The 24,053-nt window shown below is 40.0% G+C and overlaps 1 protein-coding gene across 3 annotated transcripts in view; it reads right to left on the reverse strand.

Moving 5' to 3' along the window:
* The window catches only part of BUB1B (BUB1 mitotic checkpoint serine/threonine kinase B), a 50,815-nt gene extending 30,322 nt beyond the window's left edge, over nt 1-20,493 (reverse strand). For 2 of the 3 annotated variants that reach the window (XM_021097824.1, XM_021097820.1), the window contains exons 1-6: nt 20,213-20,478; nt 16,947-17,093; nt 12,587-12,646; nt 12,023-12,167; nt 7,223-7,419; nt 1,141-1,307 (exon numbers count right to left, since the gene is read on the reverse strand). In XM_021097824.1, the coding sequence (XP_020953483.1) occupies nt 1,141-1,307; nt 7,223-7,419; nt 12,023-12,167; nt 12,587-12,646; nt 16,947-17,093; nt 20,213-20,247 (751 nt within the window). In that variant the 5' untranslated portion in view covers nt 20,248-20,478. Of the gene's footprint in view, nt 1-1,140; nt 1,308-7,222; nt 7,420-12,022; nt 12,168-12,586; nt 12,647-16,946; nt 17,094-20,212 lie in introns of all 3 variants that reach the window. The other variant, XM_021097818.1, reaches the window with a different exon arrangement.

Here is a 24,053-nt window from a genome sequence, read left to right on the forward strand (position 1 = left end):
TCTATCTGCTATAAATCTGGTTAATAAAAGCATACTGCTCTCTTTAGCTTCCACTCAATTTTGCTGTGAACCTAAAATTTCCCTAAAAATTAGTATTTTTTTTTTTTTTTTTTGTCTTTTTGTTGTTGTTGTTGTTGCTGTTGCTATTTCTTGGGCCGCTCCCGCGGCATATGGAGGTTCCCAGGCTAGGGGTTGAATCAGAGCTGTAGCCACCGGCCTATGCCAGAGCCACAGCAACACGGGATCCAAGCCGAGTCTGCAACCTACACCACAGCTCACGGCAACGCCGGATCGTTAACCCACTGAGCAAGGCCGGGGACCGAACCCGCAACCTCATGGTTCCTAGTCGGATTCGTTAACCACTGCGCCACGACGGGAACTCCAAAATTAGTATATTTTTAAAAAAGCTTACTGCTCAGAGTTCCCATCGTGGCTCAGTGGTTAACGAATCTGACTAGGAACCATGAGTTTGAGGGTTTGATCCCTGGCCTTGCTCAGTGGGTTGGGGATCTGGTGTTGCCGTGAGCTGTGGTGTAGGTTGCAGACTCGGCTCAGATCCCACGTTGCTGTGGCTCTGGCGTAGGCTGGTGGCTACAGCTCCGATTCGACCCCTAGTCTGGGAACATCCATATGCTGTGGGAGAGGCCCAAGAAATGGCAAAAAAGAGACAAAAATAAATAAATAAATAAAAAGCTTACTGCTGATCATCTTTAGGTATACAAAGAGAGCCCAGTTTCTGCCCCCCCAAATGCTGAACACCAAGATAACACATTCTTTGAGATTTTGGTACGTCTAAGCTTTACTTTAATACCACCTGCATACTGCATATCTTCTTTCAACTAACAAATCAAATTCAGAAACTCTAGATACTTCCTACATACTAGGTTTTTCCTTTCCTTTTCTTTTTCCATTATAAGGGTCCCAGAATAGGCTTTTTTTTTTTTTTTTTAAATTAAGACACAAAATGCTGGCATGTTTTAGCTTTACTGCACACTATTTAGTTCTCCTTAGACTTCTTTTTTGCTACCTAATACGCAGAACACTAGGACAATGTCCAGATATATATTTATACATGATCTCCTTACATGATTTGCCCACCACCCAAGACTAAGTGCTTTCCATAATACTTAACAAACTTACCCTTGAGAGCACCTCCTACACGGCTGATTGGAACTCTTGCTGTCTTTTTCCCTTTGCTTTTTAGTTCGGCCAATGTGCTTCGTTGAGGTACAGAAGATCCAAAAGCTTCGTCCTCCTCTTTTTCAAGTGCCAATAGTGTTTGCCGAGACACACGAGCTTGGAAATGTCTAAAGAGTATGGACAATTAACACTTGATGAAATGAACACTACCCATCAGGTTCAAATTTTCTAATTTGTTAACCAAAAAAGGGAGAAGAGTGGGATAGGGGAAGAAATACATAGAAATAGCCAATGAAAGTGTTTATTCTCTCAGGAATAAAGAAAGCCACCTTGAAATCAGAGACGGTTTTGGCTAGAATGATTTAGCCTCCCCCCTCAACATATGTCCAAATTTGACCAATTAAAAATATTCTGAAGAGCATTGGTCAGTTGATCTCAGAATTAAATCACAGTGAGTGAGATTAAGATTACAGAATTTATTAAGATCAGAGTTTCTCATTAGCTTTTTATTATAAAACCTTTTAAACTCACAAAATAGTTGAAAGAGTAAAAAAGCACACTTACACCCTTTTCCTAAATCTATTTTATTACTATATGCCTCTATTTCTCTCTCTCTCCAGAGACTCCAACCACCACCACCCTGCCCTCGTCATGCCACCATTTTTCCTGAATCAGTTGAAATGAAGTTGCATACAACATGACATTTTACTTTAGCAAAACCAACATAAGTTTGAAGACTAAACTTCCTGTGTGGCTGCCAAAGTTTTAAGTGTTAACAAAAGGGTAAAAAAAAACTGAATAAACTGCAAATGCTGGCCAAGATGGAATAAACCCACAGTAGCCTCTCTCTCTTCACTGATTAGAATTAAAAATTCTAGACAAAATTTTAACAAGCAACTGAGGTCTCTGAAAAGCAAACAAAAGCAAGTGGACTGTGGAGAGGAATCAAACTTGAAGAAACAACCCACGCAGGGCTGTTTCCTGTTTTGTTTTTCTTTCCTTCTTCTCTTTTCCTCATGGTTTTGAATTGTTAATTGGTGGTGTGGAAAGCTAAAACTCCCAGAGAAAACCCATCTTTCTGGCCAGAGGACTGGGAAAAGGGGACTCTGAGGGCCAATGAATATGGAGAAATATTGGAGAGGATGAGCTGAAAAAGAAGACCTCCTAACTCTGTACTGGCACAAAGCCCGGGACTCACCCTTGAGCTATACATATACAAGACAGACCCAAAGCAGCACAGAAAAGGCTTTTGAGAACTGAACTATGATACAAACCACTGCTTAAGTCCTAGACTACCCTGGAGCAACAGACATATGGGATAGACTCAAAGGTCTTGAAAATTGAACTGGAACCACTGGAACCACTGGAACCACTACCCATATAAGATGAAAAAGAATTATGATAGCTGATGTCTGGTTGCCTAATAAGACAAAGATATCAACTTCTCCAGAGATCATCAACCAAGAGGACCCAGAGTCTAATAATACCAGGATAAATGTCCAGGATATAACCCAAAATTACCTGACACACAGAGTAAGGAAAATGTGATCAATTCTCAAAGGAAAAAAAAAAAAAAATCAACAAACAGACCCAGGTGTTAGACTTTTCAGAGATTTTAAAGCAGCTACTATTATGATGCATCATAAGAAAAAAGCAAAAATGTTTGAAATGAATGGAAAGACAGAAGTTCTCAGCAGATACAAAAACTATAAAAAAGAATCCAATGGAATTTTCAAATCTGAAAAACACAGTATCTGAAATAAAAAATTTACTGAATATATTCCATATCAGAATGGAGATGGCTGAGAAAAGAATACATGAACCTGAAGACAAATCAATAAAAATTGGTTACCATAAAGAATAGAAGGAACAAAGGTTAAAAAAATTTTTTTAAATTATCGGAGTTTCGGGGACCTGTGTGACTGTATCAAAAAGGCTAACATATGTGTAACTGAAATCCCAAGATAAAACGTATAGAAAAATAACGGCTGAAAACTTTTCAAATTTTATAAAAAGACATGCATCTACAAATTCAAAAAGCCCTGCAAACCCCAAATGAACATAAAGGTAATCACACCTAAACACAAACTGCTGAAAAGCAATGTTAAAGAAAAAAAATTTTGACAATCAACACATTACAAAAAAAAAAAGGGGGATGAGGAGTTCCAGTTGTGGCGCAGTGGTTAACGAATCTGACTAGGAACCAGGAGGTTGCGGGGTTGCGGGTTCAATCCTTGCCCTTGCTCAGTGGGTTAAGGATCTGGCGTTGCCATGAGCTATGGTGTAGGTTGCAGACGCAGCTCGGATTCCACGTTGCTGTGGCTCTGGTGTAGGCTGGTGGCTACAGCTTTGATTCGACCCCTAGCCTGGGAACCTCCATATGCTGAAGGAGCGGCCCAAGAAATAGCAACAACAACTACAACAACAACAACAACAACAAAAAGTAGGGAAGATAAAGAAGCTATATGTTTATAAAGCTTCTATATTTTACTTGAAGTGGTAAAATATTAACTCTAAGTAGACAGTAGGTATATGTACTATATACCTTAGGCAACCACTAAGAAACTGTCAAAACATCAATAAAATAAAATACTAAAAAAAGTTCAGGAGTTCCCGTCGTGGCGCAGTGGTTAACGAATCCGACTAGGAACCATGAGGTTGCGGGTTCGGTCCCTGGCCTTGCTCAGTGGGTTAACGATCCGGCGTTGCCGTGAGCTGTGGTGTAGGTTGCAGACGCGGCTCGGATCCCGCGTGGCTGTGGCTCTGGCGTAGGCCGGTGGCTACAGCTCCGATTCAACCCTAGCCTGGGAACCTCCATATGCCGCGGAGCGGCCCAAGAAATAGCAACAACAACAAAAAGACAAAAGACAAAAAAAAAAAAAAAAAAAAAAAAAAAAAGTTCAAATAATCCAAAAGAAGATAGGAAACAGGCAACAGAGGAACAAAGGACAGAGAACAAACTTAAAAAAAAAAAGAGTAATAGATCTAAGTCCCACATAACTGATAATTCCATTAAAATGTTCTAAATATACCGTATAAAAGATATTATGAGAATTGAGAAAAACACAATTCCTAAATCAGCAAGGATACAGAAGACAAGAATAGACTACCAATCAACTTGATCAAATGACATTTATAGAACATTTCATTCCAAAACAGAAAACACATTTTTCAACTATACATAAAACATTCACCGTAAGAGACCATATACTGGGCCAGAAAATGAACCTTAATAAAATCAAGAGTTAAAACCATACAAATTATGTTTTCTGACCATAAAGAAATTAAACTAGAAATCAGTAACAGGAAGATATCTGAAAAATTTCCAAATGTTTCCTAATTAAATAATACACTTCTTTATAACCATGGATCAAAAGGAAAACATAAGGAAAATTAGAAAACATTTTGAATGGAATGAAAATGAAGTATTGCATCAAAATTTGTGGGATACACCTAAAGCAATGCTTGGATGGAGGGTTTTTTTTTTTTTTTTTTTTTTTTTTTTTTGTCTTTTTGCCTTTTCTAGGGCCACACCCGCGGAATATGGAGGTTCCCAGGCTAGGGGTCTAATCAGAGCTGTTGCCGCCGGCCTACACCAGAGCCTCAGCAATGCCAGATCTGAGCCGTGTCTGCGACCTACACCACAGCTCACAGCAACGCTGGATCCTTAACCCACTGAGCGAGGCCAGGTATTGAACCCTCAACCTCATGGTTCCTAGTTGGATTTGTTTCCACTGCGCCATGACGTGAACTCCTGGAATTTTTTTACTTTTAAAAAAAATTTATTTATTTCTGTCCTTTTAGGGCCACACCCATGGCATATGCAAGATCCCAGGCTAGGGGTCTAATCAGAGCTACAGCTGCCGGCCTACACTACAGCCTACACCAATGCCAGATCTGAGCCATGTCTGCCACCTATACCACAGTTCACGGCAACACTGGATCCTTAACCCACTGAGCGAGGCCAGGGATTGAACCCACATCCTCTTGGATACTAGTTGGGTTCGTTTCCACTGAGCCATGACAGGAACTCTAGAATTTTTCTATTAGAAAAGAAAGTTCTAGAAATCAGTGCTCACCTTAAATTAGAAAAAGGGCAAGTTGGAGTTCCCCTTGTGGTGCAGCGGAAATGAATCCGACCAGGAACCATGAGGTTGTGTGTTTGATCCCTGGCCTTGCTCAGTGGGTTGAGGATCTGAGCTGTAGTGTGGGTTGCAGACATTGCTCAGATCTGGCATTGCCGCTGCTCTGGCACAGGCCGGCAGCTACAGCTCCAATTAGACCCCTGGCCTAGGAACCTCCATATGTTGTGCGTGCGGCCCTAAAAGGACAAAAAACAAAAAACAAAGAAAAGAAAGAGAAAAAAAAAATCTATGAAACTAAAACCTAGTTCTCTAAAAAGGTGAATAGAAATTCTACCCAAATGACAGAGAAAAAAGATCAATACCAGGATTACTAATATCCAAAATGAAAGATAGGAAGTCACTATGTAAACTACAGACATTTAAAGGATAACAAAGGAATACGATGAACAACTCTATGCCCATAAACTCACCACTTAGATGAAATGGACCCATTCCTTGAAAGACAAAAACTACCAAGGCCCACTCAAAGAAATAAAAGCTCTAAATAAGTGGAGAAATATACCCTGTACCTTTACAATACTAGTGAAAATCCCAAAAAGCTGATTCTAGAATTTATACAGAAAGTCAAAGGAACTAGAAGAGTTAAAAAGAACATAATTAGTGGACTCAATATTACTTGATTTCCACACCTGCAGAGTAACAGAAATAAACCTACACAAATATGATCACCTGATTTTTGTCAAAGATGCAAAGGTAATTCAATGGAGGGTCTTATTCAACAAGTGGCACAAGAATAAACAGAGGCGTCTATGCAAAAAAAAAAAAAAAAAAAAAAAAAAAAAGCACCTTGATACCTTCTACAAAAGCTAATTCAAAATGGATCAGATTCAAATGTAAAAAGTAAAACTATAAAATTTCAGGATAAAAACGTAAAAGAAAAATCTTTGTTTCCTTCAGCTATGTAGAATTCTCTAATATACTAAAAGCATGATCCATACAAGAAATAACTGGTAAGTTAAACTTCTTTAAAATTAAAGTTTGGGGAGTTCCCGTCGTGGTGCAGTGGTTAACGACTCCGACTAGGAACCATGAGGTTGCGGGTTCGGTCCCTGCCCTTGCTCAGTGGGTTAACAATCCGGCGTTGCCGTGAGCTGTGGTGTAGGTTGCAGAAGCAGCTCGGATCCCGTGTTGCTGTGGCTTTGGCGTAGGCCAGTGGCTACAGGTCTGATTCGACCCCTAGCCTGGGAACCTCCATATGCCGCAGGAGCGGCCCAAAGAAATAGCAAAAAGACAAAAAAAAAAAAAAAAAAAAAAAAAAAAACAAAAAAAATTAAATTAAAAAGTTTGTTCTATAAAAGACACTCCCAGATCTAAGCTGGGAGAAAAGATTCTCAAATCACTTATCTGACAAAAGACTTGTATTCAGACTATATAAAGAACTCTTACAACTCAAATGCATTATGCTAAATGAAAAAGCAGCCAGACTCAAAAGACTATATACTGTATGACTCAATGTATATGACATTATGGAAAAGGCAAAACTATAGGACTAAAAAAAGATCAGTGGTTGCTAGGGGTTGTGACTGTGATTAGGTGTTGACTACAAAGGGACAGCATTAAGGAATGTTACAGTAATGAAACTATTCTATATCTTGATTATGGCAACGGTTACATGTCTTTATTCAGTTGTGAAAACTTAGAGACCTGTACACCAAAAAGCAGATTTTACTGCATGTTAAAATATTAAAATATTTAAATATTTTAACATATGGCAAAATCCATGTATATAGAAAATAATTAAACATTTGCCTATTTGAATATGAAATAGGCAAATATGTAAACATTTATTAGTAACTCATCAATATTTAAATAAAAATTTGATTATAACTAAGTTAATTTATCAATTCATGGAGAGTACTTTATTCAGACGTAAAACAACTGTTTATAGCTATTAGTTTTAAAGAGTGAAGACAACAAGTTCAAGAGAAGCAGTTTACCGGTGCTGGGACTGCAGTCTTTCCATTGGTTCAGCTTTCTGTTGAATTCCTTCCTGAAATATCATATCTGCTTTCTTAAAGTTTTCTCGAGCTTCATATTCTTCAGCCCATGAGATATAGAACTGAGCAAGTGAAATGCCAATTCCTTGGTTATGTAAATAACTGTACATATCCAAAGGTTCGTTGCATAAATGTCCCTGTAACAATTCAAAGCATTAGCAGTTAACCAAGTTCTCTTCATTTATTGTCTATTATGTGCCAAATAATCATTGGAGATACTATATGTAGCTTCTGCATTGAAAAAAATGTATCTATTATAATACAGCATTATCAGGAATACATTGGGAGGACCTAAAAAGTAGATGAAAGTAAGAGATTAATTTGTAAGAAAAAGAGATGAGGAGGAAAGATTTCAAGAAGTATGACATTTGAGTCAGGCCCTTAAGGAGAAATAGACTTATATAAGGTAGAGAATGGGAAAGGAAGGGCATTCTAGACAGAGAAAATAGCATAAGCAAAGACACAGAAGACTAAAAGTATATAGGGGTGTAGGCAAGATAAGGAGTTTGGAAAAAAAGGTCTGACCAGTCTTGAATGTCAAGTTAATCCATTTAAAATTTACTTGATGGCCAATGTGATATGTGTTGGGGTAGGAGAGCTATAAGCAAAGAAATGACATGGTCAAATCTATATTTTGGAAGGAACCTTATAAAACCAGATACAATGCAGATAATTCCAGGAGCAAGAAGGGGTATGGCAGGGGGAATCACTAAAAATGCCATGCCATTAACAGTATTTTGATACTTTAATATTTTCTTTAGTCTTTTTTTTTCTTTTAAGGAAAAAAAGGAGCATATACCATTTAACACCAGATAAAAGGGTTTTTGTCTATTATGTGCCAAATAATCATTGGAGATACTATATGTACCATTTTTTTGTTCCATTTAACAGTGCATCATTCATTATTCCATATTGCTACTTACTCTTCACTATTATTTTCAAATAAATGAACAATGCTCCATCTAGCAGATCTTCCATCATTTATTTAACTATTTCCCTATTTTTTGACAAACCACTTCCAATTTTGCCCAACTATAAATAATTGTACAATATATATCTTTAAGCATACCACCTTTTACATTATACCCTCAAGATAAGTTCCTACGAGTAGAACTATGTTAAAAAGTAAATTACTTTCTAAGAGGGTTGTATACATTTAAAATGCTAGTAATTCCCAAGTATAATTTCTCAGATAATACTTTTTAAAGTCTACTTTCATAGTAGTATTTCAGTGTTCTAATTAAGAGTTCTTTTACTACTACAGAGGGTAACTTTTTTTCTGTTCATTTACTACGCATTTTCTCTCCTATCTATCTGTTCCCGATTGTCTATCTTCAGTTAAGTCCTCCTTGTATACTTTACCATACAACTCACAATTTTCCCTCCTTCCCTTTTGTTATACTTACAATTAATTGCTTACCATCTATGTTCCCCAATAAAGCAAGTCCTACAAAGGCAGAAAACTTGCTAGCAACTATATTTCTGTCCCTAGCCAGGGTCTGATAGAAAATGGTTGAATAAATGAAATGCCCCACTTATATATTTACAAAAACAATCAGTACTTTATTGAATTTTTTCTGCTTATCCAAATTAGTCATGTCTTCCCATATGTGATGCTATTTCAAGCATAGTTATATTTCTGACTGTGCTACCAGTGTAAGACCCAGTCCTTGACAGCTATTACTACATAAATAAAGCTTAAAATTGACTGTACTTCATTAACGGCTCTCTGAATAGCTCTGGTTCAGCATGGGACAGCCAATATAGATCAGGTTATTCCAAAGTGCTAAATGATATCATTTAATAAATAATATAAATAGAAGGACAAGATGGTTAGATGAATAGATTCAAAAGCTAAACATATTTTTTGGCAACCCTTAAAAAGCCAAACTAAAACAATTTTACACTTTTAACTAAAAATATTGGATATTTTCTAAGAACAAATTTTTCCTTAGCTAGATTGTAGATTTATCCCTTACAAAAATAACACTAAGTGGAGAAATCTTTCTGCAAAGCAGAAGAGTAGTGTGAGGAACCCATTTGTTATTCCTCTTGACTAAGAAAAAGACAGCAAAAAAATTTAATATGCACCTTGTTATCCAGGTAAAAGTTCAGATTACTGCTTATTACTCTAGAGCTGATCACTTGAATTTGAGGGTTATCTAGACCAGCACTTCTTAGATTACCTGTGGTGAAGGGGATAATTTTGGAGGTGTGTGGGTGTTTAAAAGTTTCTATTCCATTATTGACTGATATTTTTAAAATATACAATAAAAATAGAAGTTACCAGAAAAATGATCGTGCATTTAAATGTGGCAATGCCAAATTGTTAACAAAATTTCTAAGTGCTTTCTTCTCAATTTTTGTACTTATTTTGAACAGTTTACAGACCATTCTCTCGGTAGCACTAGTCTAGACTATGCTTTTTACTTTATAATAATCCTTGCTCTTCAATAACAAACACCAGATTAACACAAGAGAACAGAGAAAGTATTCCAATTGTTACTTTTAAGAGCTCCAACTAAATATAATAATAGAATCCTGAGATTAAAAATAACTTTAGTGATTTATCTAGTTCGACTTTTTTATAAATCACATAGAAGAATATTATGCGGGATAGAATAAAGAACAAAATCCATTAGCAAACCACCGGGAACCATAAACTCTATACTAACAAATCCATTAAGCATTCTTTGTATGCCATCCTTTGTTATCAATTCCTGTAACTATTATCCCTAGAGTAATTTCTCCAATTTGTCAATAAGGATGCCAAGATACGTCAAGTATCCTGCAGAAGTCAAGATAGTTATATCTTCAAGATTCACCTAACTTCCTATATTAGTAACAATTTCAAGTTTAAGATAAGTCCTCCTCAAGAGATATATTTTAACCAGAAAACTTTTTTTTTTTTGTATTTTCTAGGGCCACACCCGCGACATATGGAGGTTCCCAGGCTAGGGGTCTAATCAGAGCTGTAGCCACCGCCTACACCAGAGCCACAGCAACGAGGGATCCGAGCTGCATCTGCAAGCTACACCACAGCTCATGTCAATGCCGGATCCTTAACCCACTGAGCCAGGCCAGGGATCAAACCCGCAACCTTACGGTTCCTAGTCAGATTTGTCAACCACTGAGCCACGATGGGAACTCCTTTAACCAGAAATCTTATTAATTTCCAGTGTATTTTATCATATTACAATGAGTGTTATAAATATTCTATTATCCAGAATTATGTAATTACCAATTTTTAACAAATTTATTTTAAAATTTTTATTTTTACATACTTATTTTTTTATCCAACATCTAATCCTATCACCTAAAATTCTAAATATTTATCACTTCCTTTTTTCTAATCTCTTTTAGGATAAATGCAATGACATTAATGTCAAAGAAACCCTAGTCATCATTTTTACGAAGATGTTTTCATAAAAAAATCCTGAGTGTTCTTACAAGAATTACATGTCAAAAAGACAGTATCAAGTGGTCAGGTTAATATACTAGGTGAAAGAAACCTCAGGACAGATGAGAAAGTGATACCGGAATCACCTACAAAAGATGTTCCCCCCAAAATTCTACTACTGCCATGTGTTGGCTCCTATACATCCTTCCCTAATACAGCTGCATGGACCAACGATGTTTAAAAATCAACAAATATGGAGTCTGGGGTTAAGAGATGCAAACTATGGCATTTGGAGTGGATAAGCAATGAGATCCTGCTATACAGCACAGGAAACCATGATGGAGAGTAATGTGAGAAAAATAATGTATATATATGTGTGAATGGGTCACTTTGCTTTATAGTGACAGAACACTATAAACCTACTATAATGGAAAAAATAAAAATCACTAAATAAATAAACTGAAAATAAAATCAACAGGAGTTTCCGTCATGGCGCAGTGGTTAACGAATCCGACTAGGAACCATGAGGTTGCAGGTTTGATCCCTGCCCTTGCTCAGTGGGTTATGGGTTAACGATCTGGCGTTGCCGTGAGCTGTGGTGTAGGTTGCAGACGCGGCTCGGATCCCGCGTTGCTGTGGCTCTGGCGTAGGCCGGTGGCTACAGCTCCGCTTTGACCCCTAGCCTGGGAACCTCCATATGCTGCGGGAGCGGCCCAAGAAATAGCAACAACAACAACAAAAAGACAAAAGACAAAAAAAAAAAAAAAAAAAAAAAAAAAAAAGAAAAGAAAATCAACAAATGACCCAATCCCGCACGCCTACGGAAATACACAGCCTTACGACCACTTTTAAAGGGATTAAAAAAAAAATACTTATAGGAGTTCCCATAGTGGCGCAGTGGTTAACAAATCCGACTAGGAACCATGAGGTTGCCAGTTCGGTCCCTGCCCTTGCTCAGTGGGTTAACAATCCGGCGTTGCCGTGAGCTGTGGTGTAGGTTGCAGAAGCAGCTCGGATCCCCCTGTTGCTGTGGCTTTGGCGTAGGCCAGTGGCTACAGCTCAATTCGACCCCTAGCCTGGGAACCTCCATATGCCGCGGGAGCAGCCCAAGAAATAGCAAAAACACACACACACACACACAAAAAAAAAAAAAAAAAAAAAAAACACAAAAAAACTTATAGTAAAATCCATCTCTAAAATAGAAATAATTTAACAAATATTGAGTATTTATTAAATACTTAGTATTTACTAAGTGGCTCAGGTTTTTGGTGTACAAGGTACTTCCAGAGAAAATCTTTTGGTTTAATTTTTAAACTCAGATGGTACTTAGACTTACTTACCAGCTTAAGCCAGAGACTAAGAAATCGAGGATCATTGTAATACCGTTTTTCCCCCTGTAATGCTTCTATAGCTCTTTCCAATAAAGTTGACATATTACTCTCCTTCCCGCCCTGGGGATAGTTCTGCTCTGTCCAATTAATATACCTGAATGGGAAGAGAAGGAAAAGAATATTTTTAAAGTTTAACATGTCTTACTCCAAGGCCCATTCTAGGCTTTTTAAAGCAGCAATATCTAATATACTGAGAGTATGTTTATTTAGAGGTCCTCAATGACATGCCCTAAGCTTGTACCCCTCAAACTTTTCCAAATATTGCTAACATGTGCCTGTGGGAAATAATGAGGATGGTGATAGAAGGGTTAAGCTCACAGTCACATACCACGAGCTTGAAATTTCTTCAATCCCAAATACCTCAGGAAGAAACACTGATTATTCTTTTTTTTTCGTGTCCCCCAAACACTATTCCCTACTCCACAGTGCTCCACTCACCCCAGTTTGAGAAGCATGTCCATAAGGACTCATCTGTTAAGTTTCTATTGCCCTTTTTAAATAAAAAAGACCCACCTATCCCAAACATCCAGAGGGTCATTTCCAGCATAAAATCGAATTTCTGATTCAAATGCCCTGAAATTTAAACAGAAAATGTTAGCAAAATCAATAGTGCTAAGAGCCAAATGAACAAGTGTCCCTTCATTTTTATTCATTTACTAAATGTTTAATACCAGTCCAGATGCTGCACTGGAATTTGAGGGTTTGTTAAACAGAAACAAAAAGCACAGAAATAATCAAGATTCTGCCTGACAACATAACAGGAGATAAAATATGTAGAAATTAGAGAAATTCCAAGACAACATGCAGAAAAGCAGTACTACAGAGCAGTTTAAAGCTCTGACCAAGACTCTCTAGGTTCCATTAATCACTAGCTGAGTGACGTTAGAAAAACTATTTAAATTCTGTTTTCAGTTTCCTCATCTGTAAAATGGGGGTAATAATAGTACCTATCTTATTAGGTTCACTCATATTTTTTTAATTTAATTTTTGGTTTTTTAGGGCCGCACCACAGCACATGGAAGTTCCCAAATTAGGGGTCGAATCAGAGCTTCAGATGACAGCCTACACCACTGCCACAGCAACACAGGATCTGAGCCGCGTCTATGACCTACACCACAGCTCACAGCAACGCTGGATCCTTAACCCACTGAATGAGGCCAGGGATGGAACCTGCAACCTCATGGATCCTAGTCAGGTTCGTTACTGTTGAGCCATGATGGAAATTCCTGAGGTTGACTAATTTTAAGTGTAAAGTGTTTGGACATAGTAAATAATAAAACGGTAACTATTATTTTATATGTATATGATAGTATTAAAGAAACACACACACACAAATATATAGAAATAAGGATCTTAAAGAAAAATTCCATGAATAACATCAGAGAATTATACCGTATATAAATTGGAGGAATGCTTTAGAGAAAGTGTGAAATATGTCTTTGTAGAGAGTGTGGAAATGCAGAGGGCTAAGACTAAGTTAAGATTGACAGTTAGAACAGGGGAAGTATTGAGTAACAAACCACAATTTAGATAAGTGATTAATCAATAAAAACTGTATAAGGGGTTATGTTTGACTTTGACATAAAAAATAAGAATAGTTTCTGACACAAAGGAATTTATACTCTAATAAGAAAGCACATAAATGAAAAACTAACTAACAATACAGAGCCATACAGTATATTACAATTGCCAGGAACAGATATTAAGGGCTTTATAAAGTCAAAAGGAGGTATCACAGAAGCAATCTTAGAAGGTGGGACTCTGAAGGAACCATTAGATTTGAAAGAAAAGGGGAGTCTTCCAAGAGAAGGAAATCAGTATTGAATAAAGTTGTCAAAGTGGGAGAGTTTATCCAGAGGAAACTAAGGTAGTTTTGGGAATAATGGAAACATCTGGAGAGGTAAGAAGGGCATGCTTTAAATACAAATTTAAAGAATTTGGATTCCATCTGTTCAAGCCAGTAGTGGTTCTTCAACTGAAGAGTATCTTGACTATGAAAATAAGTAAAGATTTCAAAAAGATTAATCTTCTCCCATAAGAATAGGAGAAATTAGAGAAGGGGCCACAATTATGTAGCTAATATGGTGATTTAAGTGTGAGGTAATGAGGGGATTATCTGCAGAGAGGGTGAAAAAAAAACAAACTAAGATACTACTGATAAAAATCAGCAATTCTCTAAAAATTATCTATGAATTCAAGACAATCTTCGAGTTCCCCTTGTGGCTCAGCAGTTAACAAATCTGACTAGGAACCATGAGGTTTCCGGTTCAATCCCTGGCCTTGCTCAGTGGGTTAAGGATCCGGTGTTACCATGAGCTGTGGTGTAGGTGGCAGCCTGCAGCTCGGGATCCGGCATTGCCGTGGCCCTGGTGGCTACAGCTCCAATTAGACCCCTAGCCTGAGAACCTCCATATGCCTCGGGTGTGGCCCTAGAAAACACACACACACACACACACACACACACACACACACACACAAAAGACAATCTAACCCAAAATCCCAGTAATCTCTTTTCTAGAAACTGACCAAATCATTTTAAAATTTGGAAAGGCAGGGAATTCCTGTTGTGGCTCAGTGGATTAAAAACCTGACTAGTATCCATGAGGATGTGGATTCAATCCCTGGTCTTGTTCAGTGGGTTAAGGAACTGGCACTGCTGCAAGCTGAACTGTAGGTTACAGATGCAGCTTGGATCTGGCATTGCTGTGGCTGTGGTATAGGCCAGCAGCTGCAACTCTAATTTGACCCATAGCCTGGGAACTTCCATATGCTGCAGGTGTAGTCCTAAAGAGAAAAAAAAAATTTAATTCAATTAAAAAAATAAAATTTGGCAAGGCAAAGGACCAAAAACAGCTAAAAAAATTTTAAAAAGAGCAACAAAAGTTGGATAACTCACTCTACCTGACTTCAAGTGTTACTATATAAAGCTAATCAAGATGATACATAACTGGATAAAAGACAATTAAATCAATGGAACAGAATAGAGTCCAGAAATGATCCACACATATACAATCAAATGATGTTTGACAAGCACCCCAAAGCAATTTAAGGGAAAAAAAAATACCTTTCCAACAAATGTAGGCTGAACAATTAATTAGATATTCATGTGAGGGTGGGGGTAGATGCTAAAGACTTTTTACTCCAACCTCACAACATACACACATATAAATTTAAGATGAATCATAAACATAACAGTTAAAACAAAAAGTTACTAGGAGAAATCACAGGAGAATATTTTGCACCTTTAGGGCAGGCAAAGATTTCCTAGAGAGGACACAAAAAGAACTAAAAAGAAAAACGTTAATTAATTAAACTTCATCAAAATTTAAAAAAAAACTGCTTTTAAACAAATACCACCAAGAAAACAGATAGACAGGGAGAAAATACTTGTAACATATTTTATATATAGACTGTATAAAGAACTTCTGCAATCCCTTTTTTTTTTTTTTTTTTTTTTTGTCTTTTTAGGGCCACACCATCAGCAGATGGAGGTTCCCAGGCTGGGAGTTAAATTGAAGCTACAGCTGCAGGCTTACACCACAGCTCACAGCAACACTGCATCCTTAAGACACTGAGCGAGGCCAGGGATCAAACCTGTATCCTCATGGATGCTATTCAGATTCATTTCCACGGGAAATGAGGAAACTCCTGCAATCCAGTTTTAAAACTAGGCAAAACATCTGAACAAATGCAGCAAAAAGAAGATACATAAATGGCCAAGAAGCAAGTGAAAAAAGTGTTCACCATTATTAGTCACCTAGAAGATCAGAAGCAAAACCATAATGATATTCTACACCTACCAGAATGGCCAAAATGAAAAAAACTGACCACACCAAATACGGGAGTAGATTTAGGGCAAAAAGATTCTCATACAATGCTGACAGGAGTGTAAAATGTTACAACTTCTTTGTAAAACCAACAATTTCTTAAAAAGTTAAACATACGTGGATTCTATAACCAAGCAATTCTATTCCAAGAGAAATGAAAATCTATGTCCACAAAAAGCCTTAAGCAAGAACGTCCATAGCAGTTTTATTCTTAAAGCATGTAACTGAAAAGAATCTAAATGTCCACCAATCTGAGTTCCCTTTATGGCTCAGCAGTAACGGACCCAACTAGGATCCATGAGAACACAGGTTTCATCCCTGGTCTTGATCAGTGGGTTAGGGATCTGGTGTTGCCCTAAGCTGTGGCGCATTCTCAAAAACACTTTCCTAGAAAGTTAATATTTGAGTACATATAAATAATAGCAGATTCATTCTCCATCCATTACTCAGAATCAAAGGAAGCAATTTCTTTAATTGATTACTTTCAAAGAGTTAATTCTGTTTAGGGATCCAGAATGACAGAATACTTTGGGGAAATATTGTAATGTGATACTCACTTATCAGTTCCCCTTTATGAGAAGTTTCTCATTATTTCTATCAATATTAAGAGTTTGGCTGCTCTACAATGAAATGAAATCCTATGTTGGAATTTCCCACTGTGACACAGTGAATTAAGGATCATGAGTTGCCTCTGCAGCAGCTCTGGTAGCTCCTGAGGTACAGGTTCCATCCCTGGCCCAATGCGGTAGGTGAAGGATCCAGCCTTGCTGCAGCTGTGGAAGATTTGATCCCTGGCCCAGAAACTTACATATGCTGTGGGTGCAGCCAAAAATAAAGAAATCCTATAGCTCTTGTTCTTAATTGCACTTGAGACCTTTAGATAGCTGCTATGTGGTAGGAAAGCAGGAAGGTAACAGATTCTCATGCTACCATCTTTTGAAGAGTAGTACTACTTATTCTACCCTGCAAGGATCCACACCGGTATCACCCAGCACAGTTGAGGATAAATGATGGCAGGTTGGGCACCAACCATTCTACACACCCACCGTTTCTGCTGCTGAAGAGTGGTGTTACAGGTAGATTCTTGCTGTGCCAGTGCTCCCTGAAGTGTAGACATGATCCGCCCCTGCCTTAAAGGTTGGACATTTTCTTTACTCAGCTCCCATTCATCTCCCTCCAAGGATGTGACTTCACTGTGAAAAGGTGAACACAAGTAAATCTTATACCAATACTGAGTTATTTTACACTAGGTCATTATAAATGTTTTCAGGAAAATGATCATTCATGACCTTTGGTTGCATATAGTGGGTTGGCACATTAGTAATGTTACTATAACCCTAAGATTCTGAGCCTTTCTGTGACCTGGTTTCTAAGTTTATGGCTCTAGTATTGCCTAACAGAAGAGAGAATGTGGCTAGGGTACTGTGGACAGTACTATAAGAATAAAGTTTACAGCAGGAAGAAAAGAGGAGAAAGAAATATTATAAATTTGGCAAAGTAGACAAAAAACAGTTCAGTGCCTCCCACTGAACGCATCACCTAGTTTAAAATTAGCAAACTGTTGGAGTCCCCATCGTGGCACAGTGGTTAACGAATCCGACTGGGAACCATGAGGTTGCGGGTTCAATCCCTGGCCTTGCTCAGTGGGTTAAGGATCCGGCGTTGCCGAGAGCTGTGGTATAGGTCGAGGATTGGATCCCACGTTGCTGTGGCTCTGGTGTAGGTCGGCAGCTGTAGCTCCGATTGGACCCCTAGCCCGGGAACCTCCATATGCCATGGAAGCAGCTCAAGAAAAGGCAAAAAGAAAAAATTAGCAAACTATTTATCAGACTAACATCCCATGTTTCAAGTGATGACTTAAAAATGAAGTTTATATAAATAAGTAGCCCAGAGCAGAAGCAGACAAAAGTACTGTTAACTGGTCACAAACTGCTCCCCCAATTCTATTAAGCCTACGAGGGGAATTTATTTATTTATTGGTCTTTCTAGGGTTGTGCCCACGGCATATGAAGGTTCCCAGGCTAGGGATCGAACTGGAGCTGTAGCTGCCAGCCTATATACCACAGCCACAACAATGCAGGATCTGAACTGCAGCTGCAACCTACACCACAGCTCTTGGCAATGCCGGATCCTTAACTCACTGAGCAGGGCCAGGGATCGAAACTGTGTCCTCATGGATGCTAGTCAGATTCGTTTCTACTGAGCCACGACGGGACTGTCTATGAGGGGAATTTATAAAAGTTTTTTGGAGTTAATCATCATAAAGGGTATGTACTCTGAACTTCAGAGCTCTGCAATGGTCAAAGAGAACCTTACTTACGGTTGAGACACTATCTCTGAGTTTAAAACAGAGAGACAGAATAAGCACTATTCTTCAAAATAAAGTGAAAGTTCTATGTGACCTCAGTCTAGATGAGAATTGAAAACTCCCTTCAAGAAAGTTAACTGTGAGTGATTCACAATTTAGGTTGTAATTACTCATACTTTTTTAATTATTTTGTGTGAATCATGTAAATATAAGGGCCATGTCACTTATTTTTGTATCCTCATCTAATACAGGATCTAACACTAGTAAGAACTGATTAAGTATTTCTTGTGTTCATCTGGATTTCCCTTGTTCTTAAAATGAAACTACTTCTGTTAAATGTCCAAAACTGAGCCGGGACTGCTTCCTCCCTCCCTCCTCCTCTTGCCTCCTCAAAGACCTGCTCCTTCCCTCATATCAAATAAATGGCAATTTCATTTTTCAGCTGCTCAAGTCAAAATCTTAATGCCATCCTCAACACCCCTCCTGCGGCCCTCTTCCTCAGTCACTCAGCAAGTCCTGTTGGCTCTACCTTCAAAACTTATTCAGAAATCAACCTCATCTCACCATCTCTACAGTTTCCAGCCTAGCTCAAGCCACCATCTCCTCTCTTGCCTGGATTATTTCATTAACTTCTAAATTGGTCTCTCTGCTTCCATTCTTGTCTACCTTTCTTTAGTCTTTTTAACACCGCAGCCAAAGTGATCCCATTTAAACTAATATCAGATCATGTCTTTCCTCTCCTCTGCTCAAAACCTTCCAATAACTTTCATGAAGTTCCTGTTGTGGCTCAGTGGTAATGAACCTGACTAGAATCCATGAGGACTCGGGTTTGATCCCTGGCCTCACTCAGCGGGTTAAGGATCTGGCCTTGCTGTGGCATAGGCCGGCAGCTGCAGCTCTGATTTGACCCCTAGCCTGGGAACTTCCAAATGCCACAGATGTGGCTCTTAAAAAACAAAACAAAACACAAAAACAACCTGCCAATAATTTTCAACTACGCAGTAAAAGCCAGGTCCTTACAAAGCCTGAATCCTTATCTTTATAATTTCATTTCCTTTTACTTTCTGGTTCATTTTCCTCCAGCAACTCACCCAGTGCACCTCCCTCCCCCAACTCTACCCTCCAGCCTTTGTACTTCCCCCAGGTATATGCATGACTAGGCCTTGAGTTTCCTTCAAGTCTTGACCAAATGATACTTTCTCAGTGAGAGAAGGGTCAAAATTGAGCCAACCCTCCTCCCCACTTTTTTTTTTTTTAAAGTACTGACCACCATCTAACTTTTAGTTTATTTATCTTGTTTATTGTCTGTTGCCCCTACCCTCAACCTGCCCCAGAACTTCAATTTTCATGAGGGTAGGGATTTTTCTGTCTTTTGTAATATCTGTGGCACCTAGCACTTAGCAGGTGGTTAACAAATATTTCCTGCATGAATTAACGAGCTCGTGAAATGGCGTTTATCTAAGTACTGTGTACCCCTCTACTGAAAATGCACATAGAAACCCAACCCTGAAGAACTGATAATGTGTATAAATAAGGAAGGGCATTTTAGATTTCTAACTAAGCTACCAGCTTAATTATAACGTCTACAGTTTGCTGAGCCCTTAATTGGAGGTAGTCACATTACTAATACTTGAATTCTCCCAGAACCTGGCATGGTAGCTTTAATATCATCATTTCCATATTAAGACGTGACCAAGGTCAAACAGCTAGCATATGGCTGGGCTGAGATACAAACACAAACAACACTACACATTCTATGCGCTTTGGACCGCTGGTGTCCCGCAGCCTCCTTGGCTTTGAAGGTGGATGCAGCAGGATTCTCATGCGCCCTGCACCCCACTGAGGTCGGTGCTAACCCTGCGCCTTCACCTTCGTCCCTTGCGTCCGAATTCAGCCGGAGGGAGGCTCCGGCCGGGCCTGTTCTCCAGACCGTGCCGGTGTCACCTGCTAGGCACCCGCGGGGCTCGCAGGCTCGGCTCCCAGCCGCCCTTCTCCGGTACCCACCTCGGAACACCGCTTCCCTTCTGCATCGCCGCCATCCTGCATTCCCGGCTCAGGACCTCGAACTGCCGTGGGCCTTTCCTCTGAGGCACAGACCTCCTGGGCCTCCTTCTGCAACCTGCCCTTTGAGGTACTTAAGCGACCGGAGTGCCCCCAGACGAAACCACACACCAGACCCCCTCACAAACCAGCTACCTCAAGCCCTCACGCCCAGCCGCCAACTTTCAAATTTAACGGTCCCGCGCAGACGACGTGCCACGCCCCTCCGCTCCTCTGCGCTCGCGCCTCTCACCCAAGGAATTCTGGGACTTGTAATTTATCCTGACTTTGGGCCCGCGGTCGCGGTGCATAATGGGAGTCGTAGTTTCTGAAGACTCTGGCTGTCCAGGTGCCGCGACCTTAAGAGGTGTAAATTCTCTGCAGGTGCTCTCCGCGTCCCGGCTCTAGAGCTAATCTTTGCGCCGTGAGGGACATTTGAAGCACTAGGATTTATCCGATGTCTTCAGTATAGTGAGATATTTTTGAGTGCGTGCGCTTAGCCTGACTCTTTTTTGGGGTGGCTGGCCAGGCTATGACCACACACTGCTGTCTGCCCCAAGTCTCGCATGTGTCTAGAGTTCTTAGGCGGCTCTGACCCAGCTGTTTCCTGCCCAACGCTTGAACTGAGAAAAGCTGGATTCTTGTTCTGTAAAAGCCGTGTGAAATGAGCAACTTTAAGCAAGTCACGTAATCTCTCTGACCTTCAATTTGTCTCATCCATAATGAGATGGGAGTGCCTTTATTCCTCCGCTGGACAGTCCCACGCAGAAAAATCAGCTGTGCCACGGCTCTCAAGGTTTTGCCTCTTTTCCCTTCCAGCAGACTAGCTTCGACAGACATTCTTAGTCTCAGTTGATTTCCTGAGGAAGAAACTATGATGGGATCAGATGTGACCAGGGGAGCAGCGACTTTTGAACAAGTCCAGCTACACAGGAGTCCTGAGAGGCTTCCAAGAGCCCCTAATAGCTCAAGCACACTATGAATCCCTGAGAGAGGGGGTGTATTCCTTTTCTAATGCTGCTCTACTAAGCTACTATAAACTTAGTTGCTTAAAACCACACAAATTTTCTACCTTCCAATTTGGTAGGTGAGAAATTTGACTCTAGTCTTACTGGGCTAAACAAGTGTTAGCAGGACTGTGTTTTTTGAGGCCTTTCAAAACAATTTGTTTACTTTTTTCCCTAGTTTTTACAGACATCCGCAGGTATTCCTTAGCTTGTGTCCCCCTTCCTCCATCTTCAAAGCCAATAACCTAGCATCTCCCTGACCCAGCTTCTGTTATTGTGTCTCTTTCACTGGGTGCAGTCAAGGAAAATCTCTCTGCTTTGAGGGCTCATGTAATTATACTGGGCCCATCCACATAATCCAGGATGACCTTTCATCTCAAGGTCCTGAAGCTTAATCACATCTGCCAAGTTTCTTTTGCCCCGTAAGGTGACATATTCACAGGTTCTGTGGATTAAGACATGGATGTCTTTGGGGGCCAATATTCTGCCTACTACAGGGGGTGCTAAAATATGTTGTCATCTCTAAACTTATTTGACCATAAAGAAACCTTTTCACGCATCTTTCAGAGCAGATTTTGGGCTCTTTGTATTTCCATAGTAAGTCCCAGGAGAAGAAAATTCATAACGGAAAAAAATCTTAATTGTGGAATTTCAGGTGCAGTGGCAACTGGTAGCAGTTGGGGACTGGGAAGCCTCTCATTTTCACCCACGTACATGCAAAGCCCTACCTATCTGCATCAGTGGCTGTTAGAGGGATTTAGTTAGAAAATCTATGATCTCTTGCTTGGTCTTGTGGAGATGTGTGTGTTCTTGATTGTCAAAGGCTAATTTCCCTCAACTTTGCATTCATGGATTATACAAAATCCTACTTTAGCAGGCCAAAGACTGCAAAGATGAAAACCTCAGGGTCTCCAGGGAACCCTTGGACGAACTGCTTGTTTACTGTGCAACCACAAGAAGAGGGAGGGACTATGTTGGGGTGGGAGGAAGGTCAAGAGAGACCTAATGGGGGTGTATATTCAGGGCCTGAAGGAGACCACATCTGGCAAAGCAGCATCACCATGCTGGCTTTTACCCCAGCAACAGATCAGCCAATCAGAGTAGCAGCTGCATCTTGTATTTACCAGTGATGAGGTGTCTTGAGGTGGAAGAACCAATGAGAAGGAGGCATAATAATCCAAACCATCTTGTGTTGCCAAGAGGAAGGGAGGTGAAGGGTGAAAAGATGCATTAGCCCCGGGGCTGGGGGCTATTGGCTGCTGCCTGGTTGCATCTCACAGTAGCTGTTGTGACAGGGTATTAGAGAACTCTCCTAGGAGCTAGGTTCCTCTCTCTTCAGTTCCATGGAAACTTCTTTCCAGACTCTGCTTCTGCTTTTCTGCAAAAGTGCCCTTCTCAAGCCATTAGAAATTGTCTGACCCAGAATTTCCACACTGATATATGTAAGAAATACACATACTGAAGAAAGAGATACCAGTTATCAACTTTTCTGCATCTGGCAGAAAAGAACCAAAATGTCAAAATGGATCACAAGCTGAGAACAGTAGCAGTCCTATGTCAGGGCTATTAAGAAACAAGGTACGGTGCAGAGCTTAATAAGCTATGTTGCTAATACTAAGTGCAAAATTAGGCTGTTTTGCCTTGGAATTAGCCCAACCAGAGTTTTGTGCTCCAGGAAGTTCTTGAAGAATCTAGAGAGTTCCCAAATATTCATCACAGCAGACTCCAGCAGAGGGAAGACATCCTCCAGTGGCTTCAGAGGTAGAAGCCATCAACCAGGGAGCTTGAGAAGGAGAGAAAGAACATGGCAGATTCTGGGGGGTGACAGCATGAAACAGACTGATTGGTGAGCACAAAAGCTCTGGAAAACACCCAGAGGACCTGGGGGAGGCTTTGAAAAGGTAGCTGATTCAGGGCTGAATATAGATATGTACCAGTTATGCTAAGCCTGGCAAGGGTGCCTGGCCAATGGCTTGAATGGGGACACTTCTTCCTGCTTCATTTACTCAGAGGAGGTATTTGGAAAAATTCACCCAGAGGGGCCTCCTCTTTCTAATCACACGAAGCACTGTGTGTGGCATTTTTCTGACTTGTGCCCTTGTGGCTCCATACCAGTGAGGCCTGAGGAACAAGTTGATTGGTCTGTCCTTATTCAAGGAGGTAATTGGGGGCAAAATTAGGATGGCTCTGGTCAGAGCCAACTGATGTGGGAAAGCTGATAGGAGGGTGGAGTGGGGGCGGGAGAAATTTGGCTTCTGAAATTCTAAGGGGCCCAGTCATGGGAGGCATTCTGTGGATCTGGGCTATGTGTTGCTTTTCCAAGAAATGGCCAGAGGTCAGAGGCCCCCAGGCTGGCAGAGAATGAGATGGTTAGAAAGATCTTAGTTTGGCTGAATGTGGGAGCCAAGCCTGGAAATGTTTGGATTGCACAGTGAGAAGCTAGCTATGGCTCCATGTGAGATGATTCAGAGAATTAAGTGAGGTGAAAAGCTGTTTGGCTTCTGTTCCCACCTCCACCTTCTTGCCTAAAGCCTGTCCTTTTTTGATCCTTGCTTGGAGGTGTGGGTCCTTTCAGGACTGGTCAACATTCTTCCCTTCTTCAAACAATTCTGAGTCTGAGGGTCAATGGGAAACCTGACTTTGGACCACATTGAGAGCAATGTGAGAGGAACTCTTCACATTTCAGAATCCCACACTCACTCCAGGGCGTGAACATGCCAGTGATGAGAACCACCTGGGCTCTTGAGCCAGGTCAGAAGCACACAAGCTTCCCTTCTCCACGGAGGTCTTCAGGCCAT

The sequence above is a fragment of the Sus scrofa genome, chromosome 1 (genome assembly GCF_000003025.6).
Source record: "Sus scrofa isolate TJ Tabasco breed Duroc chromosome 1, Sscrofa11.1, whole genome shotgun sequence".
NCBI lineage: Eukaryota > Metazoa > Chordata > Mammalia > Artiodactyla > Suidae > Sus > Sus scrofa.